Below are 20160 nucleotides of genomic sequence, written 5' to 3'. Positions count from 1 at the left end.
AGTTTTGGCTGAAAAGGGTCCATGGACCAGTTCACTTATCTGGTTAACAATTCAGATAGTTGCATAAATAAATAAACATTCCAAAAGCAACAAGTCGGGATACTCCAGATTAATGTTCTACTAAACAAAACAAGCAAATCAATATAAATCCACTAAGCAGAACAACCCAACAGCTAAGCATTTCTTCACATACAAAATATTTATTAATAAAAACATTTGAAACTAGATTCAAAGAAAAGTACCATTTGCTCAGCTACACGTTATATGTAGTGGTACTAATGGAATAAAGCATATTTTGTTTTATTACAGTCTCATTTATTCTTGATTAAGGTGACAAATCCATATGTTGAAATTACAAACATCCTGTGGAGAATTATTATATAATATATATAATTATATAATTATACAGAATTATTATAGAATATATATATAATTATACAGAAGCTGTTACATAATGCTGTGTTGTATGTCTGCCGATAGGTAGGCATACTGTATGTCTCATGAGCCCTTTGTTTTTCTGATCATTGCTTCCATGACATTCCACTCTTCCTTGGTCACCTAGAATACACAAAAGAAATCTTATTCAGGTTATAGACAGCAGACACGTTGACCATTACACCATTTCATAGCCTATAAACAGACTTGCATTTCAACTTGCTTTTGCTATGTTTATTTTTGCAATAAATGCCAGGTGTAACATTATGACTCAGTGTTTAAAGTTTCTGCCACAGAATTACACTTGACCTCCAGTTACTGTCTGTATGAGGTATGCATATTTCCCCATGTCTGTAAAGGTTTCTCGAAGTACATTGTTTTACTCAAATCACAGTAGTTATTACTGGCTAATTTGAAATGACCATACTCATATATTTACCACATGCTGACAAATATGTTACGCCTTATTGGACTTAGACAAAAATATTTTTTTTTATGAAAAGCTTAGTTTATATGACCTACTTTTGTGCAATCAAGAGAAAAATGACAGATAATGTTGGGGCAAATGCACATCAAATTAATGGGGACAAAAGGAAAAAAATGACCATTTGTTTACTTAAAGGATCTGATTAACACCTACCACCCAACTAGGAATCTTTTTCATCCACAAAGATGATGCAGAAGATTCCCAGAGTCTTGATAAATCAGCACAGTTAACATTTTCGCAGAGCCTGCCTCACCCTTTTGACCTCTCTGCCCCACTGCTTACAGAATTATTTTCTATTACAACATGTAAAAAGCGTTTCCAGACTCTGGGTAGAATTCCTAAACAACTGCTGAATGTGTGACTTGAAAACACACACAAGAAAGGCTTTGCAATTCATAAAAGGATGTTCAAAGGAGGTAAATGTACAGATTCATACATATTTCAAGACCATCTGGTCTTATGACCATTCATGCCTTAGCAGTACTCTCCCTCAGGCCCCATCACCTTGCTGCATGGACAGCCGTACTAGTCAAATCCAGAGTAAATTTGTGGATATCCATCCAGTCAACTAGGTTATGTTTAAAGAAAGAAAGACAATAAATCATACTGCTTAACATGTCGGGGAAGCTAATTCTAGAGGGTTGGGGCGATGGGTTGTCCTCTTCCATGCTGTACTTATCTGTTGGTGAATGTTTAGCCCCTGCCCAGTTTTAGTACTGGTGGAAATATTGGACTTGAGAAGATGAACAATGGCCAGCACAATTGCTTCCCTAATGGCACAGTAAGCAAGATAGAGAACTCCCCTCAAAAGTCTATAAGACAAGGTATAAAGTTTGTAGCCTCTTGGCAGCTCAGGGACTTCAGGCCTCTGATCTTTTAGGTAAGAAACTTTTGAAATCTTTTTAACTGTTTGATATGTTTAGTGAGATGCATTCCAAAGGGTGCATTATACTTGACAATGGACCTGATCAATGTTCAGTATAAGGGATTGATTAGAGATTCATAGGGGAGTACTAGGCTAGTTGGCCTTCTGCTCCATTTTAAAATTAGACAATTTCCCTTTCAAATGTGAGAATCAAACCCTGTACCTTGTATCCAAGACGTAAAGGCCTTAACCATTATACCAACCCCAAACCCTTACTACTTTAGGCACTGATGATGTTCCTTTTTGCAATTAGTTGGGCTAAATAAATTTCCTGGCAACCTTGCTACATGATGGTCAAAAGAGAGTGAGATAGTAACTCAAGTACCTAGGTCCCTAACTACATTTTAATTTTGTAGTGGTATGTTTATATGGTATTATGATGATGAGGGAAGGGGCTATCTACCAAATGTGCAGCACTGATAACTGGTGATCCTGTGCAGTCTCTGAGGATTCAGTAGCACACATACCCCATGAAGGGTGTACAACAATGACTACTGTTTATGTAGCAGTGCTGCCTGTATTTGCACCAGCTCAATTACAATAGTTGAGAGTCTATTAACCTCATTGCACAAAAATCATTTATTGTTGTGCCTAATGAACTTCTGTGCCATGGGAGACTCAAGATGTGCCATGCAGACATCCTATCAAGCCACACACACAGCTCGCATAGCACTCAGTCCATACTGTGATGAATTCTCATCAGCTCCCCAGCAGTCCATTCTATTACCACAACACTCTTCCTTGAACTTCATATACTTGTTAAGCTTAACTAGACTCCATGCTGTTGATATACTGCAAGTGATAAATATTCTATTCTGATATGAGATCATGAAAATGATTATTACTTCACATTCAAAGTTATCATTGCTACCCCCTTAAAGATGGTAGTCATTCCATTATATATTACAGATAATCTTCAACTGCAAATATTCTGTTATGATACTGCATCACAAAAGGTTTACAAATATATTCCTTTTAAATTACAGTTCTCATTGGAATTCCTTTAAGCACTTGGGTCTAATCATGTTCAAATATTTCATCATATATTTGATCCTGATTAGTAACGTATGTGTTTAATCTCCTTATTCTTGTTGAATTCTCTTATTGCCTTTACTCAAAATTGTATGACTGCATTAATTTTCTCTAACAAAGTTACTTGCTTTGCCTCTGGCAGGAGTCATGGCTGAAAAGGGCCTTTGGACCAGCCCACCAACTTGGTTAACAAATTCAAGTAAGTAAATAAATAAAAAAATGTGTATGCTGTGCTACAGTGTTACAAGTGATATCATCTGCATCCACAGTTGCTGCTGCAGCTTCATAATGTTGCCTGCACTGCTGTGATGCTACAACCAATTTGGTTACTGATTATGCCTAGGATACAGCACAGCCACCACCACACACATCAGCATCCTCCATATCTGAGTGTGAAGCAGTAGAAGGTGGACTTTGCTTTTGCACATTAATCCCAGTCAGTCCTGTATGTACCTGGGCCTCCATTTCAACCACACCTACAGATGCAGTGTCCAAATGATTTGTTTTTTGGTCAAACCTGTGTCACAGCTGCAATAAGCACCAGCCTTTGACCACCAGCGTCACCCTCCATAGCACTACTGAACAAGAACAACCCTTGTACTGGGGCAGGGTGCAAAGCTGAAGATGCTGACTAAGCCATTACAGCAACAATGGCAATATCAGCCCTGTAAGTAGCAAAAACATTAAAATCCAGAGGTATTGAAATCTGACTCATGTTCAGTCTGGGAGCTGTCTACAATGCATGGCTGCATTTCCTGTGGCACAATACCTGATTATAACATTCTTGCACAAGACAGACAGGAACAGTGTTCTATACCTTAAGCTGAACCCCACCCCACTCAAAGCATTCTTTTTTTATTCCACATCAAACCTGACAACTTTCAGTTGAAATGCCCTTTGCCCAAGACATCATTGTCCCTGTCCATCCATTTTCCTTTCAGAGGAGTCAGCCCTGTTCCTTCACATAGTTCATAGGACTCATGCACCCTGTGCTCCCCCTGCTATGACCATTCACTGCACTGGCTTTAGCTACAAACCACCTCAGTCCACCCCTAGAGTCTTGCAATTCTTAATTCTTTCCAAGTAGCATCAAGAGCAGTATCTGTCCTTGGTGCATTCAGAGGGGCCTCATTTTCCTGTTAGTGCAACTTGCCTTAATTCTTTCAAAAGCTACACAATCCTTAAAAATGAATGTATCCTCATATGCTGAAAAGATGTATAACTAAAAGGGGCTTTACATACTATCAATTTAAAAAAAAAAAACAAATCAAAATGACTCCAATGCCTACAAAATGCAAAGGAATGCACTTTACATCCTATCAATTAAAAGTAATATTCAAATGCCAACAGAATTGCAAAGGAATGCATTTTGCGTGCTACCAATTGAAAGTAATCCAGAAAATGACTTAAATGCCTACAAAATATACATTTTGCATATTATCAGTTAAAAGCAATACCACAAAATTACTCAAATGTCTACAAACCCACATGGGAATGCACATTAGAAATACATACTGTTCATATTAAATGTACTTTCTTCACATACCCTAATGAAAATATAACTACCTATCCACAGTGGTTTTAAAAGTCTCTAAAGAAGGATTCTGCTTACAAACTAACAGCAGCCTAGTCCAGAAAAGGGGAATATGTTCAGTTGTGTTCCTGTCACTCCGTACCCTACTATTGATGTGGCAGTTTAGGTGCCTAGAATGGGTGTCTGCTTTCCAACTGGTTCTACTTGGGTAAAAGAGTGAGTGGTGGGTCATTCACAGCATGGAAGACTAAGCATAGATAACCCTTCAGAATAACAGTGAGTAGAGGGACAGACCTTTTTTTAGTCTATCAGGGTAGCCAATGATACTGAGACCCAAGATCTTTTTGTTGAGGAAATTCTGAGGTCTGGTTTAGGTGCTTAGCAAAGTACATGTTAAAGGGGGCATTATATTCAATGATGGTATTAAGTGATGAATAAAGTAGGAATATAATTTGTTTGGACCTTCAGGAGATGTCACAAAGTATAAGTTCTGCAAGGCAGAAGGATTTTCTAACCAGCACAAAGTTGTGCTAGTGAAACAAACTATAATAAACAAGTGTACCACAGTTCCTGATGACTTAAGTGGAATGTTATGCTTAAGCAGTAGAGATGCTACATTCACCAAAGGAACCTATGTTGCATTTCTTGGTGCTGAGGATAAGAAAATGATTAATATGTTAAGCATGTGTTTGGTGCAGCCCTTGCTGAAGAATTTGACAATCAAAATGGGATCTGATAGCTGCTTCCAGTTTGCAGTCATTAGCAAATCTGGCTAGCCATAGACCCTTGATGTCAGCTTTTATGTCACGGAAATATATATACCAAAGAGGAGAGGATTCAGCACAGGGTCTTGCGGAATACCTCTGGTAATGTTTTGTTGAAGAGTTACAGTGCAATAATGCTTTATAATATGGGAATACACTTCTTTATACAAGCATTCATAATGATGGTCAAATCATGAAAAAAATTAATGAGTTGCGCACTATCACATCTAAGCAGTGCTTGCAGAGGTGTATATCTTATGATGAACATTACATATAAATGATAGCTTTGCACCTTGGTTAGCAAATACACACATGTGCAACAAACGGCATGTGGACTAGTACAGCAGCACCAAAGCATACAGCTTACAAATGGCATAACTCAGTAAGCCTCAGCACCAGCAGCATATGAACTCGCCACACTAATACTGTTCACCACAAAAATTACACAATATGCACATTCACTGATCCATGCTGCATTTTAAAAATAGTTGAGAGGGGCACAGTTTAATGACATCACAGCCACAAGTTCTATTCATATGTAGCTGAAAAACATTGAATTTGGAAAGCAGTGAAAAATGGCTAAAGAAACAAGATGGTATGCTAATAAATATCCATGTGGAGCATATCCCTTATTTGTAGGTTATGTTTTGCATGACTTTGGCAGGTTACTCAGAAAGAATTCCATGCTAGAAGGCCAATTAATGACCAATGCTGGCATACCCAGGGAAGACGAGCAGTTTTGTCATAAATGATCCAACTTCACACACACACACACACACACACACACACACACACACACACACACACTCACTCACTCACTCACTAGATAATGATATATAGTAGTCACGTGTAGAACATGTTATCTTGTGCAGTAGTAGGGTTTTAACTTGTACAGCTCACTCAGAGCTTGGCCACTGATGAAATGGTTTTAACCCGTATATCTCACTCATCACTTTTCTGCTGATGAAATAACTCCCCAAAACCTCAGTATCAGTACAAACTAAAAGCATGATGTCAATATAAAGGCATGATATAAAAATGTGGCATTTTGACCTTATTTCTGAGCCAAACAGCAGGAAAGGACTTTATTTCTCTTATATTTACTGTCACATATTAATTTCTGCATTTTATCTGTTTTGCTCATTGTTCTATTATTTTACTGAAAACTAAAAGTGGTGTGTTTCTCTGGTCACTTGATTGATTTATGAAGGGTGATACTTCTGCAGTTAACTGAATTAGTAAGTGTGCAAGTGTTCCCTGGTGTAGCAGAACATACTATCGTTCTACTGCACTCACTGTTGACTGTTAATTTCGGCATTTTAAGTAGAATTTGTATCAGTTTTGCTATCATTTTGCTAACAACTGAAAGTTTTGTTTCTCTGCAGTCATCAAACTGATTTAAATGTGTTGTACTTCTGCAATAGCCAAGTGTTGCAGTATTCCCTTGTATTAAACCTGTTTTTTCTTCTCCATTTAAAACGACCATGCAAGTTAGTTATAGAAAGTTTTAGTCAAGTGTGTGGGTAGTCTGGGACTGGGAGATGGCAGTGATTATTCTGTGGCAGAGGAAAAGTTAACTGCTGTTTCTAGGCTAGCATTACTGGCTGAAGTCAGAGGTTGTTTTTGTATTGGTTTCTTTGTCATTTCAGCTCAGTTATACTGTGCTCAGCTGTCTCTTCACTGCATTGCTCTAACCTGTACTTGGCAGTTGGAGGCACTTCAACTGAAGTTTTTCATCTAATAGGCCTTGACAGTCCCTTGCTCAGTAGAATGTTGTGCTACAGTGGCTAAGTGGATTCCTACTGCTGTCTAAAACATATGATTAGAGCCCAGACTAAATGTATGCTATTGTGAACTTTATTTTCCACTTCCTTCACTATATGGCAAATAATTTAGTGCATGTCTTCGTGCTTGATACTTCATTCAGTACACCTAAATCAATAACCAAAATGTAATTTATTCATAAAAGTATCAGCTTATGAAGAAAATCGAATAGCATACAAAATAAATTTATAAAATATCACATATTCTCTGGACTCTTGGATTAAAATGGAAGGTCAATCAGTTTGTCTTCCTTCAGTTGCCAGCCTCATAGCACTTGATATACTCAAGCACAGAAGCAATTGCCTGATGCTCACAGACAATTAACCATTCCCAACCTCATCACTACTTGTGATTGATGCAAACACTTAAAACACAGGCATCACCTTCACAAGCACCATACACCCCCCAGAGCACTCCACACAAATGCCTAGAAAATTACCGTACACTAAGACTGTAAAAACAGTTTTTGCCAGGAAGTGACAGGGATTGTATATTTTGCCTTTTAAAGGAAGCAGTAGATTTGAGAGATGTGTAAAGGGAGACATGAAAAATCACAGAAACCTTCTGGATTAATTTCCCTCTTTCATAAAATTGTTTGATGACCCAAGTAGCAGGAAGGTCAAACAAAACCTCCTTATCTAAAGCAGTGTTTAAAATCTCAGACTCTACTTCATCAGTAAACTTGTGGTTATGTACCCAGGCATACCTCTTCAAAAGCATAGCAGTACTATTAGACACAGTGTCTGCACTATCATACACATTCTTAAAAACATACTTATGCAGTTGAGGTAGATTAGAAATAAGGTTCAGATAAGAACAAACTTCTGAAGGAAGAGTGGCAGAGTATCCTCTCAAACTAAGAATAATCTTCCGCATGCATGCTTGTTAGTTAGGAATTCTGTATGATAAAGTGAAAGATGAAAAAATGCTCTTACCAAATCTGTCCAATACCTTACCTTCTTATTCAAATGAGAAAGGTTAGTATTGACAAAATCTGCTTTCAGCTGGTGAAGAGATTGAAATGGCTGCTCTGTCACAGTTAAGATGAGAAAGCAAGAATCAGTTTGCTTGAGGAACATTTATAAAGTCTATTTGCCTTTTTAGGAGCTGAAGGTTAACAGGGTTATAACAGGCAGCATTTAAGACATCCTCAAGGGCTGGCAAATAAGGAGGAATAGGTGCAGTATGTGGCACATTCACTTGCAACATACATCTCCTCAGTTCGGGGAAACATCCACTTGTTCCCACAAAAATATCTCTTTCATCCAGGAATTAGTTTCTGAAAGGAAGATACCTCCATGGGAGGTGGAGGACCAACTTTCGTCAGAATCATACATTTGGACTTGGGAATCTTCAGGAATCTGTGAATGTCAAAACCCTCTAAAAAAACTTTCTTCAGGAATTTCTTTATTTTGATTGCACAATAATATGGATTTCTGAGCTCCACGATTAACAGCATGCAATAACTTCCTGGCTTTATGAATGGACGCCATGTCCTTAGATAAGCAAAGTCTAACCTTTTGTTATTTTTTTTTTCTTTGTATGAATCTCCTTTGAAGTAGATAAGAAGTTGGTTCTCCCATATTCAGACTGGACAATGGAACAGCTGCAGAGGAGTTAACTGATCCTTGGTCCATGGTGGATAAAGAAGCTACATCAGAGAAACCCTAATAAATGTGTTGTCTGAGAAAACAGCTAATACAGTGTCACCCATTAGTGGCTGAGGAACTCTCTGAGAACATGGTGGAGATCAGGGCTCTTTAACGTTTTTTTCCCCCCTAGGTAGAGTGGGAGAAGAGCCAGCAGGACCAGAGTAAGTATTCATGATGTAGCCGAGGATAAAGCCTAACACTAAGCACTGCTGGAACAAGTCAGTCAGAAGCTACATTATCAGACAAGTGTTCATTAGCAGTGATTTCCCATAATGTCCCTTTCAAAAGTAAAGCACAAGCAGTACACAAAAATACCTGACAAAACTCAAACTTGTCTGCAGTGCCTCAATAGAACTGAAGGCAGAGGGGCACAAAATGTATGCAAGCATTCAACTTAACACATGACGTCTGCCCTGTAAAACACGTCCCAATTCTAAAAATTACAGACACAAATAAAAGTTCTGAAAAATAGCACAACTTTACTACAAAATTAGCCCCCAGTCCTTAAAAACTAACCCTGTTCTAAACATAGGACACAGACAGGAAACTTCTGATACTGTAAAATTACTAGATTTCTTAAAGTGGAAATACTTCAAGTCAACAAATAAAATACATAAATATCTTCTTAAAAGCATAATAACTTTTACAAGGAAAGGTTCCAAATATGAAATGTATCTGCCAAATATAAAACTTGAAGCCAACTGGTGTTCCTGTGAAGCCTCACAGCAAGTTCCTTTTCAGGCTGTAAGAATTTACTGAAATTGTCTACAATCTGACTGCTGATTTTCCACCAAATGGCTAGTAAATCAGTAGTGCAGGTATGGGAGGGAGCCAGAGCTTTATGCTGCTGGCTGGTTGCTGTATCCCAGGCAAAGATACAAACGATAAAGTCAAAGGCTACTGCAAGAGTAAAAATGACGAACGTCTAATCTTTACAGCTGTAGCATTTGTTAGATTTTAGATCTTAAACTGAATTTTGTAAATCAGAATAGATACAGTAATGACCAAATCTGTAATTTTTCTAACCCCTCAAAACTATGCACATACTGTAAACAGCATTTTGCTCAACCAGCCGTGTGCTTTCATACACAATAAACAGCTTTGTCTGTGAGACAAAGACATATGAAAATGATGGCGATGTAAATTGTCGCTCATCTAGTCAGGATAAAGTAGACTAACATTGTGGGTTCTGTTCAAGCAGCTTTATTATGTACAAACACATCAGAAATGAGGCTAAGTAACTTTAACTTATAAACAAACTAGCTATCATACACATACATGTTCACACTCTGGCTGCACTTCTCAAAATGGCACTGAAGCGAGCATGTGCTTGCTATTTATATGCATGTGCTGTCCTTGGAAATGCTTGACAACACAGTTTACTTTTCCACACTGGAAGACATGCAATTGATACAAATGATTCTGGCATGCAATTATACATACACACACACACACACACACAATTATGTCCAGGTTGCTGTGTATTTCACACTAGGTCTGGAAATACAACCAAATTGTGTGACATAGAAATCAGAATTAGGTCTAGCAACTGGGATTGTCTCTGCTGAATGTTCAGCTTTAGGGACATCAGAAACGGAAGGATGAGTCAAGACATGTTCTGCAACAGGAACATTGTCAGGATTGCTCTGAGATCTAGAGTCTGTATCACAGGATCAATGCTGCGATACTGGTTCTGATACAGGAAAAAGACGTCTGCAATCTCTCCTGTACTCCACACCCTCTGAATTCACAAAGTAGGATCTCATCTCTGCACATATACTTGTTACTTGACCAATCCGGTCAAAACTTTTTGCCGTTTGTATCCTCACTGTCTCTCCTTCTTTCAATGGATGAAGAAATCTGCTCGACTTGTCATAACTGGCTTTCTGAATAATTGGGCTTTGATTGCTTTGTTGTTCTTAGCTTTAGGCCTCAACAAACTGGAACTTATAGGCAATGTTGTTCTGGTTTGCCCACGTAGAAGTCGCTGAGCAGGCGAGCCTAGTATACTGTCACGGGATATGTTTCTGAGATTAAGTAAATTCAAAAAGACATTGGTATTGTCATGTTTTGACTTCTCTAGCAATTGCTTTGCACTCTGTACTGCACGTTCAGCTAGTACATTTGACTGTGGATATTCTGGACTACAAGTCCCATTCTCTTGCAAATTACTGAAACAACTAACTGGTAAGTTGGGTACCATTGTCAGAGATCAGCTTCTGTGGACTTCCATGGACTGAAAAATGATGTTTTAACTTGGTAATAGCAGTGGATGTAAGGTTAGGTAGTAAATCAATCTCAAACCAGTTCAAATAAGAGTCTACCAATACTAAGTAATGTTGATTGTTCCACTCAAACATGTCAGTGGCTACTGTTGACCAAAGTAGTTCAGGAACTTGACTTCGCTGAAGTGGCTCTTTTTGCAAATGAGGTTTAGTACTACTGCATACTGAACAAGAAGAAAGTGCTCTATCAATGCATTTTGCTAGAGAAGGCCAAAATACTAGTATTCTCACCCTTCTTTTGGTAGCTTCGGAACGTGGGTTACCACAATACAAGATCTGGATATATTCTTGTTCTAAGGAAGCAGGAACAACAATTTTAGGACCTTTGAAAATAATGCCATCTTCCATCATTTCATCTCTGTAAGGAAAATAAGTTTGCACTTCAGGTGGTACATCAGATTGCTTTGACAGCCATCCAACATTAATGTAGTGGCTGAGCTTTTGCAAAACTGGATCAGTCATTCTATGATCTCTCAGCTCATCAAGTTTTGTGGTAGAAAAATTATGCACTTCCGTGACATCGAAGTCAAATTTTCTGTGTCAAGCTGTTCCATTGTATTTCTGGGTGATCTGGATAAGGTAGCAGGCAGACAAAGAAGTGTGCCTTTTGTATAGACCATTTTGACGTTCTACTTTTCCAATTTGAGCATCATTTTTTGTAATCGCGCAGGAGCTGAATGCATTGGTTTCTTTAAAATAGTAGCTAGAGGTTGATGATCAGTTTCAATCTGAATATCTCGACGACAGATATAATTATGAAATTTGGAGCATGCAAATACTATTGACAAAAGTTCTTTCTAGATTTCTGCATATTGCATTTCAGTTTGGGTAAGTGTTCTAGATGCACAGGACTACCTACCTCTTGAAGAATAACTGCACCAAAACCAAACTTTGAAGCATCACAGGAAAGAGTCACTGGTTTATTGACATCATAGTATCTTAATGTAGGTGGGGTGGCAATTTTCTGCTTAAGGTCTTCAAGTGCTTTCTGGTGCTGTTCCAACCAAGACCATGTAACATTTTTACATGTTAGCTCTCTCAAAGGTGCTATCAACTCACTGAGTCTGGTATAAACTTACCTAAATAGCTGACCATACCAAGAAAACTTTGTACAGCTTGAACATTACCCAGTGGTGGCATCTCAAGAATGGCTGCTTGCTTGGATGGGTCTGGTCTTAAGCCAATGCTAGTAAACAAATGACCTACATATGTAACTTTTGGTAGTCTGAATTTGCACTTTAGAGAACTGAGCATTAAGTTAATTTCACATGCTCTGTCTAGAACTCTCTTTAGACTTCTGTCATGCTCTGCTTCCCCCATTGCCTCCAACCAATAAATCATCTTACTATTATTGCACAAGGATAACATGAAAAAAATTGTTCCATTGCATGCTGAAAGACTTCACTTGCAAAATTTACTTCAAATGGCATCCTAAGGAATCTACATCTTCCAAATGGGGTACTGAATGTAGTCAGTAATGAAGATTTGTGATCAAGCATCACCTGCCAAAATAAACACTTTGCATACAAAACACAAAAAACAGTGGCATTTGGTATTACAGCTGTGACCTCTTGACTGTACGCATAGGATGATGTGGTCTCTAATGCTCTGTTCAAATCTCTTGGGTCAATACATATTCTGATTTCATCTGAGCCTTTTTTGTGAGGGGCTACATTGGATGACACCCATTCTAAAGGTTCTGTAACTGGACAAATTACACCTTGCTGCACCATTTTATCCAACTGAGCTTTGACTTTATTCTGCATAGCTATCACAACTTTACTTGCTGATCTGACTACTCGACTGACCTCTGGGTCTAATTTCATAGAATGCACAACTGGAAGTTTGCCCAACTTGGCACTGAAAACATCAGCATACTCTGAACAAATAGTGTTAGTGAAGCTGGAATTGGGAGATGTGCTTATTTGATGAACTTCTTTGGTAAAAGAATGCAGATTCATTCTCAAAATCTCTCTGAGTCCCAATAATGACTGCAAAGGTCTTCGGACTACATAGAATAATAAGCTATAACAGTTCTTGGCCAGATAACATGAAAGCACTACTAAGCCTTCAGTTTGAATTTCTTCACCTCTATAAGCAACAAGTTTCACACAACTGGCAACATTTAGTTGTTCACCAGCTCTCACCTTAGCAAATGTGTCTGCTGACATAACATTACACTTTGAAACAGTGTCAACTTTGAGCTCGGTGGATTTACCATTGATCTGGACAGTACAAAATACTTAATTCTTTGCCAATAAATCTACTGCATCAATCTTTTCACCAATTACTGATACACCATCCACACAGAAAGTAGACTGCAACTCTACTTTATCAATTTGCTTTTTAAATTGACCCTTTTTTATAACAGTGTGAGACTTATTTGATTTGCAAAATTTTTGAAAATGGTTCCACGTTTTACACTTGTGGCATTGCTGACCAAATGCTAGGCAATTTTCTCTTTTAGACTCATGGTTGGCACTACAATTGCGACAGTTAACAATAAAGCTTAACTTGTGTTTTGCTGATTCACCCCTGTACTGCATTGAGCATGCTCTCTTTACTGAGCTAGTCTTGGAACTTGCTAGAACACTACGGGATCTCCCAGGAAAATCTGCAGGGGGAGCAGCTGCCATCTGTTTAGGCCTGCTTTTACTAGTCACATATTACATGCTGTCTAATTTGCTCTGGAGCCTGATAAACCCATGCTCTTATCATTTGCAAGCATATTTGTGTGCCTTTCTGTAACTTCATGGATTTGACAAATCTCAACAGCTTTACTCAGTGTTAAATCACTGTCATGAAGTAAAATCGTTCTCACTGCAGCACTATTAATATCACACACAAGCCTGTCCATTATTAACTCCTCTTTTAAGTCACCAAACGTACATGTTTCGCTTTGTTTCTCAGGTCAGTAATATAAGCTACAAGTGTTTCTCCTTGCTTTTGATCTCCTGTGCAAAACAAATGCCTCTCTCATGTAACATTAGTCTAGGGATTACACATTTCTCTAATCTGCACATCAAACACTTGGGGTCTTCCCTTGATTCAGCCTGTACAACAATATGTCGATTTTCCCCTTCACATTCATATACTGCTGGTGCATATGCAAATGAATGCTCTCTTTCAATGGCCTCTGACCCAGCTAGGTTTAGCAAAATGAATGAATGCCCTGGTGTATGCATCTTTGTCAGAATAAGCTGCTTGTATGAACATATCTACTCTTGGTCAAATATTCTCCAGTTCTCTGCAATATTCTGATCAAATACAAGTGGATCTGGTCTATGAAATGTCTCTGCTGTATTAACATATACCAGTGAAGGCTTTTGCAAGTATGCATGAGCACACACACTTGTGCATATGCCAGAAATGTAGGCCAGTACTTGTAACTATGTCCAATAGCACAACATGCCTCTGAGTAACTGAACTTTGCAAAATAAGTTTCCCGGGCACTATAATACTCTTGAAATCACTGTAGTGTAAAAAGTCACGTCTTATTAGTCTAAGAAACAGTTTAAATACTTGCACTGTGCAAATAAACTGGGCAGAAGAAGCTCAGAGTAAGAAGCATTTCGAAATAACTGCGCTTAGCGAATAAACAGTACACAGTACACTGAAATTTCCCCAAAATGGCTGTACTTTGCTAAATAACTCTGTACAGTGCAAGAAACAGTCTGTAATGGTGGCTCTCTGTGAATAGGCACACCCAACACAAGAAACTTTTCAAAATGGCTGTATTTTGACTGTACTTTAAGAAATAGTTGCACTTGCTCACAATAAACTCTTCAGAATACATGCACAGTAATAAAAATTCACTGTAAGCACTTTTACACATTTGAAATACTTTGAATAACTCTAGTTATGCCCTGAATAGATTCAACCAATGTGAAATAGTTTATGCCAACACACAGTAATTTGCCAAAAAACATGCAGTCTCCTTGATTTATTTATGCTTAATGTGCCCTTTTTGCCCTTATTTATATTAGTTTTGCTCATTTAATCTCTTTTCATGGCCATTAAACTTTCTTGTGCTCATTTTAAATCTAAGCATGCTCGTTTTGCAATTCCGAGGTAATTTTGAACCCATTTATGTGCTTTTCTGATAATCATTTTATCAAATATCTTAATTTTGAACATTTTGTTTAATTAAACCTTTTTATGCCTTTCGTTTGCTTAATAAATGCTTCCTTGCTATTCGTTTGCTTAATACTGAATTCTGTGCCCTTGTAATGTTCCTTTTTATCTTTTTTATAAAATAAATCATTTGTGCAAGTTGTCATTACCTTTAGTTCATTTCTGCCTTTTTTTTTTGCTTTCATTTCTCTTAGTTTACCTTCACTGTTAACTCTGTACCTCGTGGCTCTGAAAAGCAATATCTGGGATCCCACTTCTGACACCATGTTGCTTGTCTAGTGAGGATGAAGTAGATGAACATTGTAGGTTCCATTCAAGCAGCTTTATTATGTACAAACACATCAGAAATGAGGCTGAGTAACTTTAACTTATAAATAAACTAGCTATCATACACATACATGTTCACACTCTGGCTGCACTTCTCAAAATGGCATTGAAGCGAGCACGTGCTTGCTATTTATATGCATGTGCTGTCCATGGAAATGCTTCTTAAAGGTACAACACAGCTCACTATTCTATATAAATTAACACATGAACCTGTATCGCTTTAGCTGAGCTAAACAGTGGTCAAATTATGAATGCAATTGTGTTATTCATCAGGTAAGCTTTAAGATGAAATCATTCAAAACATTTATATATATATATATATATATATATATATATATATATATATATATATAGCATGCTTTTGCAATTATTAATGTAACTTTGAACAGGTAAAAGTAAACAAATAAAGGCATCAGTAGACTGATCCTAGAGAAACATCTTGAGATATTACTAGGGTTGCATGGATCGTTACTGTCTGCAGCTTTGCTGGATTAAGCCTAAAATACCTAAAAATGCTCCAGATAAGGATATGATTCAGCAAAGTTAAACTTGAGTATATTCTGCAACTCTGCATTGCTTACTTAGTCAAAGTGCTAGTTAATACAAAATATGGCTGGATTATAGAAATGTGCACTTCTGTTAGTTAAATTAACTAAGTATGTGGCATTAAAATGACCTAATACAGTTATAAATAAACAGGCATGCAAAGCAACTACATACTATATAATCTAAGAACACAATAAACGTTATTAAATGCGGTTTAAATAACAGCCCATACTACAGCCTGTATAAAATTAAACAAGTGGTTTGGTTTTCAAAGAAAGGCATGCAACTTCTTAGGGCTTTCATTGTAAACTTCGACTGCAAAGGCATATAAATTAGGGTCTTATAACATCTATAAACTGAGATGACACACAAACATTCAACCACAAGAGAAATGCTTCATGTAGTAGTCCAGTCCCAGGAAAAATAAAAACAATAGACTAAGTTCAAACAAAAGTAGTTGTGTAAAATCTTGCCAACACAGTAGATGTCCTTCTTTTAACTGTTGCAGTGTTCTTCAACTAAGGGATCTCCAGCCCAGGATAGCCCAACATCCAGCCAGTATACCAAAGCCTTTAGTTCTTACAGGTTCATAGGTTGGTACTAAGCTACCAGCCCTAGGACCAATACAAGCCTAGCCATAACAATTCCCTGGCTATTTCTTCCCACACTATTTACTTCCTTGGACCCCTGTCTAGCAGGGCGACTGACGTCACGTGACTCCTGGGATGAATTTCCTTTCTCCCATCCAATCAAGGTTCCTTTTGAAGAAGGCCAAAGAGGCACTCTGCTTGACATGTATGGGCAGTCTATTCCAGAGTCTGGGGAGTCCCTGGGTCAGGAATCTATCCCTCCAGCATGTTTTGTTTATTGTGATGACAAGGTTTAGATCCCTGGAGTGTGTGGCTCTGAGGGATTGGGATTTCTTTAAGTGTAGCATGTCCAACAGCTCTGGGTTTGACATGGCCTTGTATTTTAAGCAGAGATCGCCTCTGAGTAGACGATATGCGACAGAGTACAGCTGGAGTTTTTTAAGGTGGTCAGCGTAGGACATCTGCTTTAGGCCTGTGATTCTTTTCATGAGGTATTTCTGTGGCCTTTCCAATTGTTGCAGATGTCTTGAGAGGTACATACCAAATGGGGCGTTGTATTCTATAATGGGTATAATGAGGGATGAGTACAGTGGGAAAATGACCTCCTTTTTTCTGGATGAAAAGCCCTTAGTGATGAGGTGTGCCAGATGGAAGGATTTCCTGACTATTGTGGCGATGTGGTTATTGAAGGTGAGACCACTGTCCACCTGTGTCCCTAAGTCTCTTATCACACTTTCAGTGTTTAGTGTACTGCCACCTATGTGGTAATTCATGGGTACATGTTTTTTCCCAAAGGGGATAACTATACATTTCTTGGCATTGAGCTTGAGCCCTTGGCTCTGGCACCAAGCATCGGTTTCTGTAAGGCCCTTTTGTAGAGTATCCACATCATTTGGGGATTCAATAATGGCTCCCAGTTTGCAGTCATCTGCGAACGTTGTTAGTCAGAGTCCCTTAGTGTTGGCCTGTACTTCAGAGAAGTAGATGCCAAACAAGACCGGTCCCAGGACTGAACCCTGAGGTACTCCACTTGTCTGGAGTTGGATTTGGAGTCAGCTACTATTACAGTGTGGGGTCTATCAATAAGCTGGTTGGCAACCTATTGAGTGACGTAGAGATTAATGCCCAACTTAGTAGGTTTATCTATGATTCCAGAGTGGGGAATGGTGTCAAAGGTCTTGGCAAGGTCTAGATAGGCTGTGTGGACCACCTTACCCTTGTCCATGGCTCTGGAGACTGATTTGAAGAAGTTAATCAGGTTCAGGAGACAAGATCGACCCTTCATGAACCCAAACTGGGTGGGTTCCCGTGTTTGAAGGTTGTCAATGTCTTCGTTTATAAGTTCCATGATAATACGCTCCATGGCCTTGCAGATAAGGCTCGTCAGACTGATGGGACAGTAGTTTCCAGGATCCAAGGTGGATCCCCCCTTGTGCAGAAGGATAACTGTAGCTCTGCGCCACTCAGTGGGCATGAAACCTGAGGTGAGGCTATGATTAAACATGACACTTAGGTGAGGTGCCAGTTCATATTGTAGTTCATGTAGTACACAGCCCGGGATGTCAACTGGTCCCATGGATGCTGTATTCTTAGCTTTGGAGAGTGCATTTTTTACCTGTGTGGCCATTACCAGAATCTGGCATTCTACCGGTATTGAGATGAACCATTTAGGGGGTGAGAGTGGGGTGACGTTGGCACTGAATCGATCTGCCAGGATATTAGCAATATCCTTGGGATCAGTATATTTAATGCCATTCTGTTTTAGCTCAGAGCAGATCTGAGCATTGCCATTTAGATTCTTTTCATAGTTATAAAATGCCTTGTGGTTGTCTTTGGAATCTTTCGCAATTTTATTTTCGTAACTAGCTTTGGGGAATTTTATGAGGGATCTCAGTTTCTTACTGAGGCTGGCAAGGGAGTTTTTTGCATCCTGGGATTTTCCTCTTTTCTGCAACAGTTTCTTCCTTTTGTTGCAAAGTTTGTTTATGGCAGGGGACCACCAGATTGGCTTTCTTTTTTTGGAGGAGAGCATCTTGGTTTGGGATGGCACGATTCATGCATGAGTGGATGTGCTCGTACAGTGCCTTAGTGTAGGATTCAGCAGTTGAACTTTCAGTTCCCGTCTGCATGGGTGTCATGAAGTTTGTCACTTCTGACTTGAGTAGCATGAAGTTGGCTTTGGAGAAGTTTTTTATGGAGGTTTCCTTAATGGGGGGGGGGGATGTGGATGTTAAGGGTGATTAGCTTATGGTCAGACCTGACTAACAAGGGGGTGACCATAGGTGTGGAGCATTGATTTCCCATGTTGGTAATGACCAGGTCTAGGATATTGGAGCCCCTGGTGGGACTATGGATTAGTTGATCCAGGGAGTTGGAATTTATGAATACCAAGAACCGCTGGGCACAGGTGTTGTTACACATGTAGTTTTCCCAGTTAATTGCAGGGTAGTTAAAATCACCCAGTATTAGGATGAATGGTTCTATCTTAATATTTTCCAGTATGTTTAGAAAGGTGTAGTGAGAATCTTGGGGCATGGTGGGGGATCTGTAGCAAGCTACAATTTGGATTGCAGTCTTACCTAGTGTTAGTTGCACCTGAAGAATTTCAGATGCACTGTGTTGGGCAACTAGCCTGGTGGTGTGAATATCCTTGGTGAATATGGACACTACTCCACCTTTAGTGTTTCAGTCTAGGTTTGGTGGCCGAAAAGTGTGGTAAGAGATGTAGCCTAGTATTGCAGGGGTGCTCTCTGGAGCCTTGAACCAGGTCTCAGTTACTGCACAGATATCTATGTTCTCCATTTTTAGGAGTGCCTCGAGAGAGTGCATTTTGAGGTTTAGACTTCTAGCATTGAGTAGCATTACCTTCATATTTTGCATGCTTGTACCTGTTACGGTGGTGGTTTTGTCCTTTGAACTTTGCCTAAAAAAGGCACTATAGGGGTGGCAAGAGCCTTAGCCAGTAAGCTGAATCCTAGGGGTGACAGATGCAGACCATCTCTGGCAAAGCATCTTGGTCTGTCGATCATGTCATCCCAGGCAGACACATACTGAATCCCCTTTGAATGACACCAGAAGCTTAGCCAATTGTTGAAGTCAATCATTTTGTCCTTATATTGTGATATCATTCTGGGCAAAGGCAGGATGCTACTAAGGGCTAGGGCCATACCTGCCTGGGCCACATGATCCGAGAGTTCTTCCATGTTATAAAATATTGAAAGGCAAAACTGTGCTCAGTTTATTCAACAGCATTTTGGTAGGTGTACATGTCTTCCAGAAAGTAAACTGCAAACTGAATGGGCACAAAGGGTGTTTGTACTGAGAGTGTCTACTATGTTGAGGAAAACATGCAGCTTGAAGGATTAACTTTTGTCTTGTATATGGAGACCTGGGAAGGAATTTTGAGTAGGTGACCACAGGCTCTGGAGAGAAAAACTATTCTGGGCCAAGGAGACAAAAATGTGCTCTCTGTCTCTCTTTCGTGTGGCAATGCAGAAATAAGGGAATCAAATCTGGACTGGTCATCACTTGCTGTGGCATAGAGGGCTAAAGCCTGATTATGGCTCAGGTGACCTGGGTTTAATTAGCAAATCAGGTATCTGAGGTGCTGACAGGGTTGGGCAGT

General features: G+C 39.0%; 1 protein-coding gene across 2 annotated transcripts in view; it reads right to left on the bottom strand.

The window, feature by feature from the left end:
- Positions 1–293: 293 nt before the first annotated feature.
- Positions 294–20160, bottom strand: part of DECR1 (2,4-dienoyl-CoA reductase 1) — a 698559-nt gene continuing 678692 nt past the window's right edge. For both annotated transcript variants that reach the window (XM_044065390.1, XM_044065391.1), the window contains exon 10: positions 294–558. In XM_044065390.1, coding sequence (XP_043921325.1) covers positions 499–558 — 60 coding nt within the window. In that variant the 3' untranslated portion in view covers positions 294–498. The remainder of the gene's footprint in view (positions 559–20160) is intronic.

The sequence above is a fragment of the Protopterus annectens genome, chromosome 3.part0 (assembly GCF_019279795.1).
Source record: "Protopterus annectens isolate FY-2018-M chromosome 3.part0, PAN1.0, whole genome shotgun sequence".
NCBI classification, from domain to species: domain Eukaryota; kingdom Metazoa; phylum Chordata; order Ceratodontiformes; family Protopteridae; genus Protopterus; species Protopterus annectens.
The sequence above is the reverse complement of the archived record's forward strand: the minus strand, read 5'-3'. Positions and strand labels throughout refer to the sequence as shown.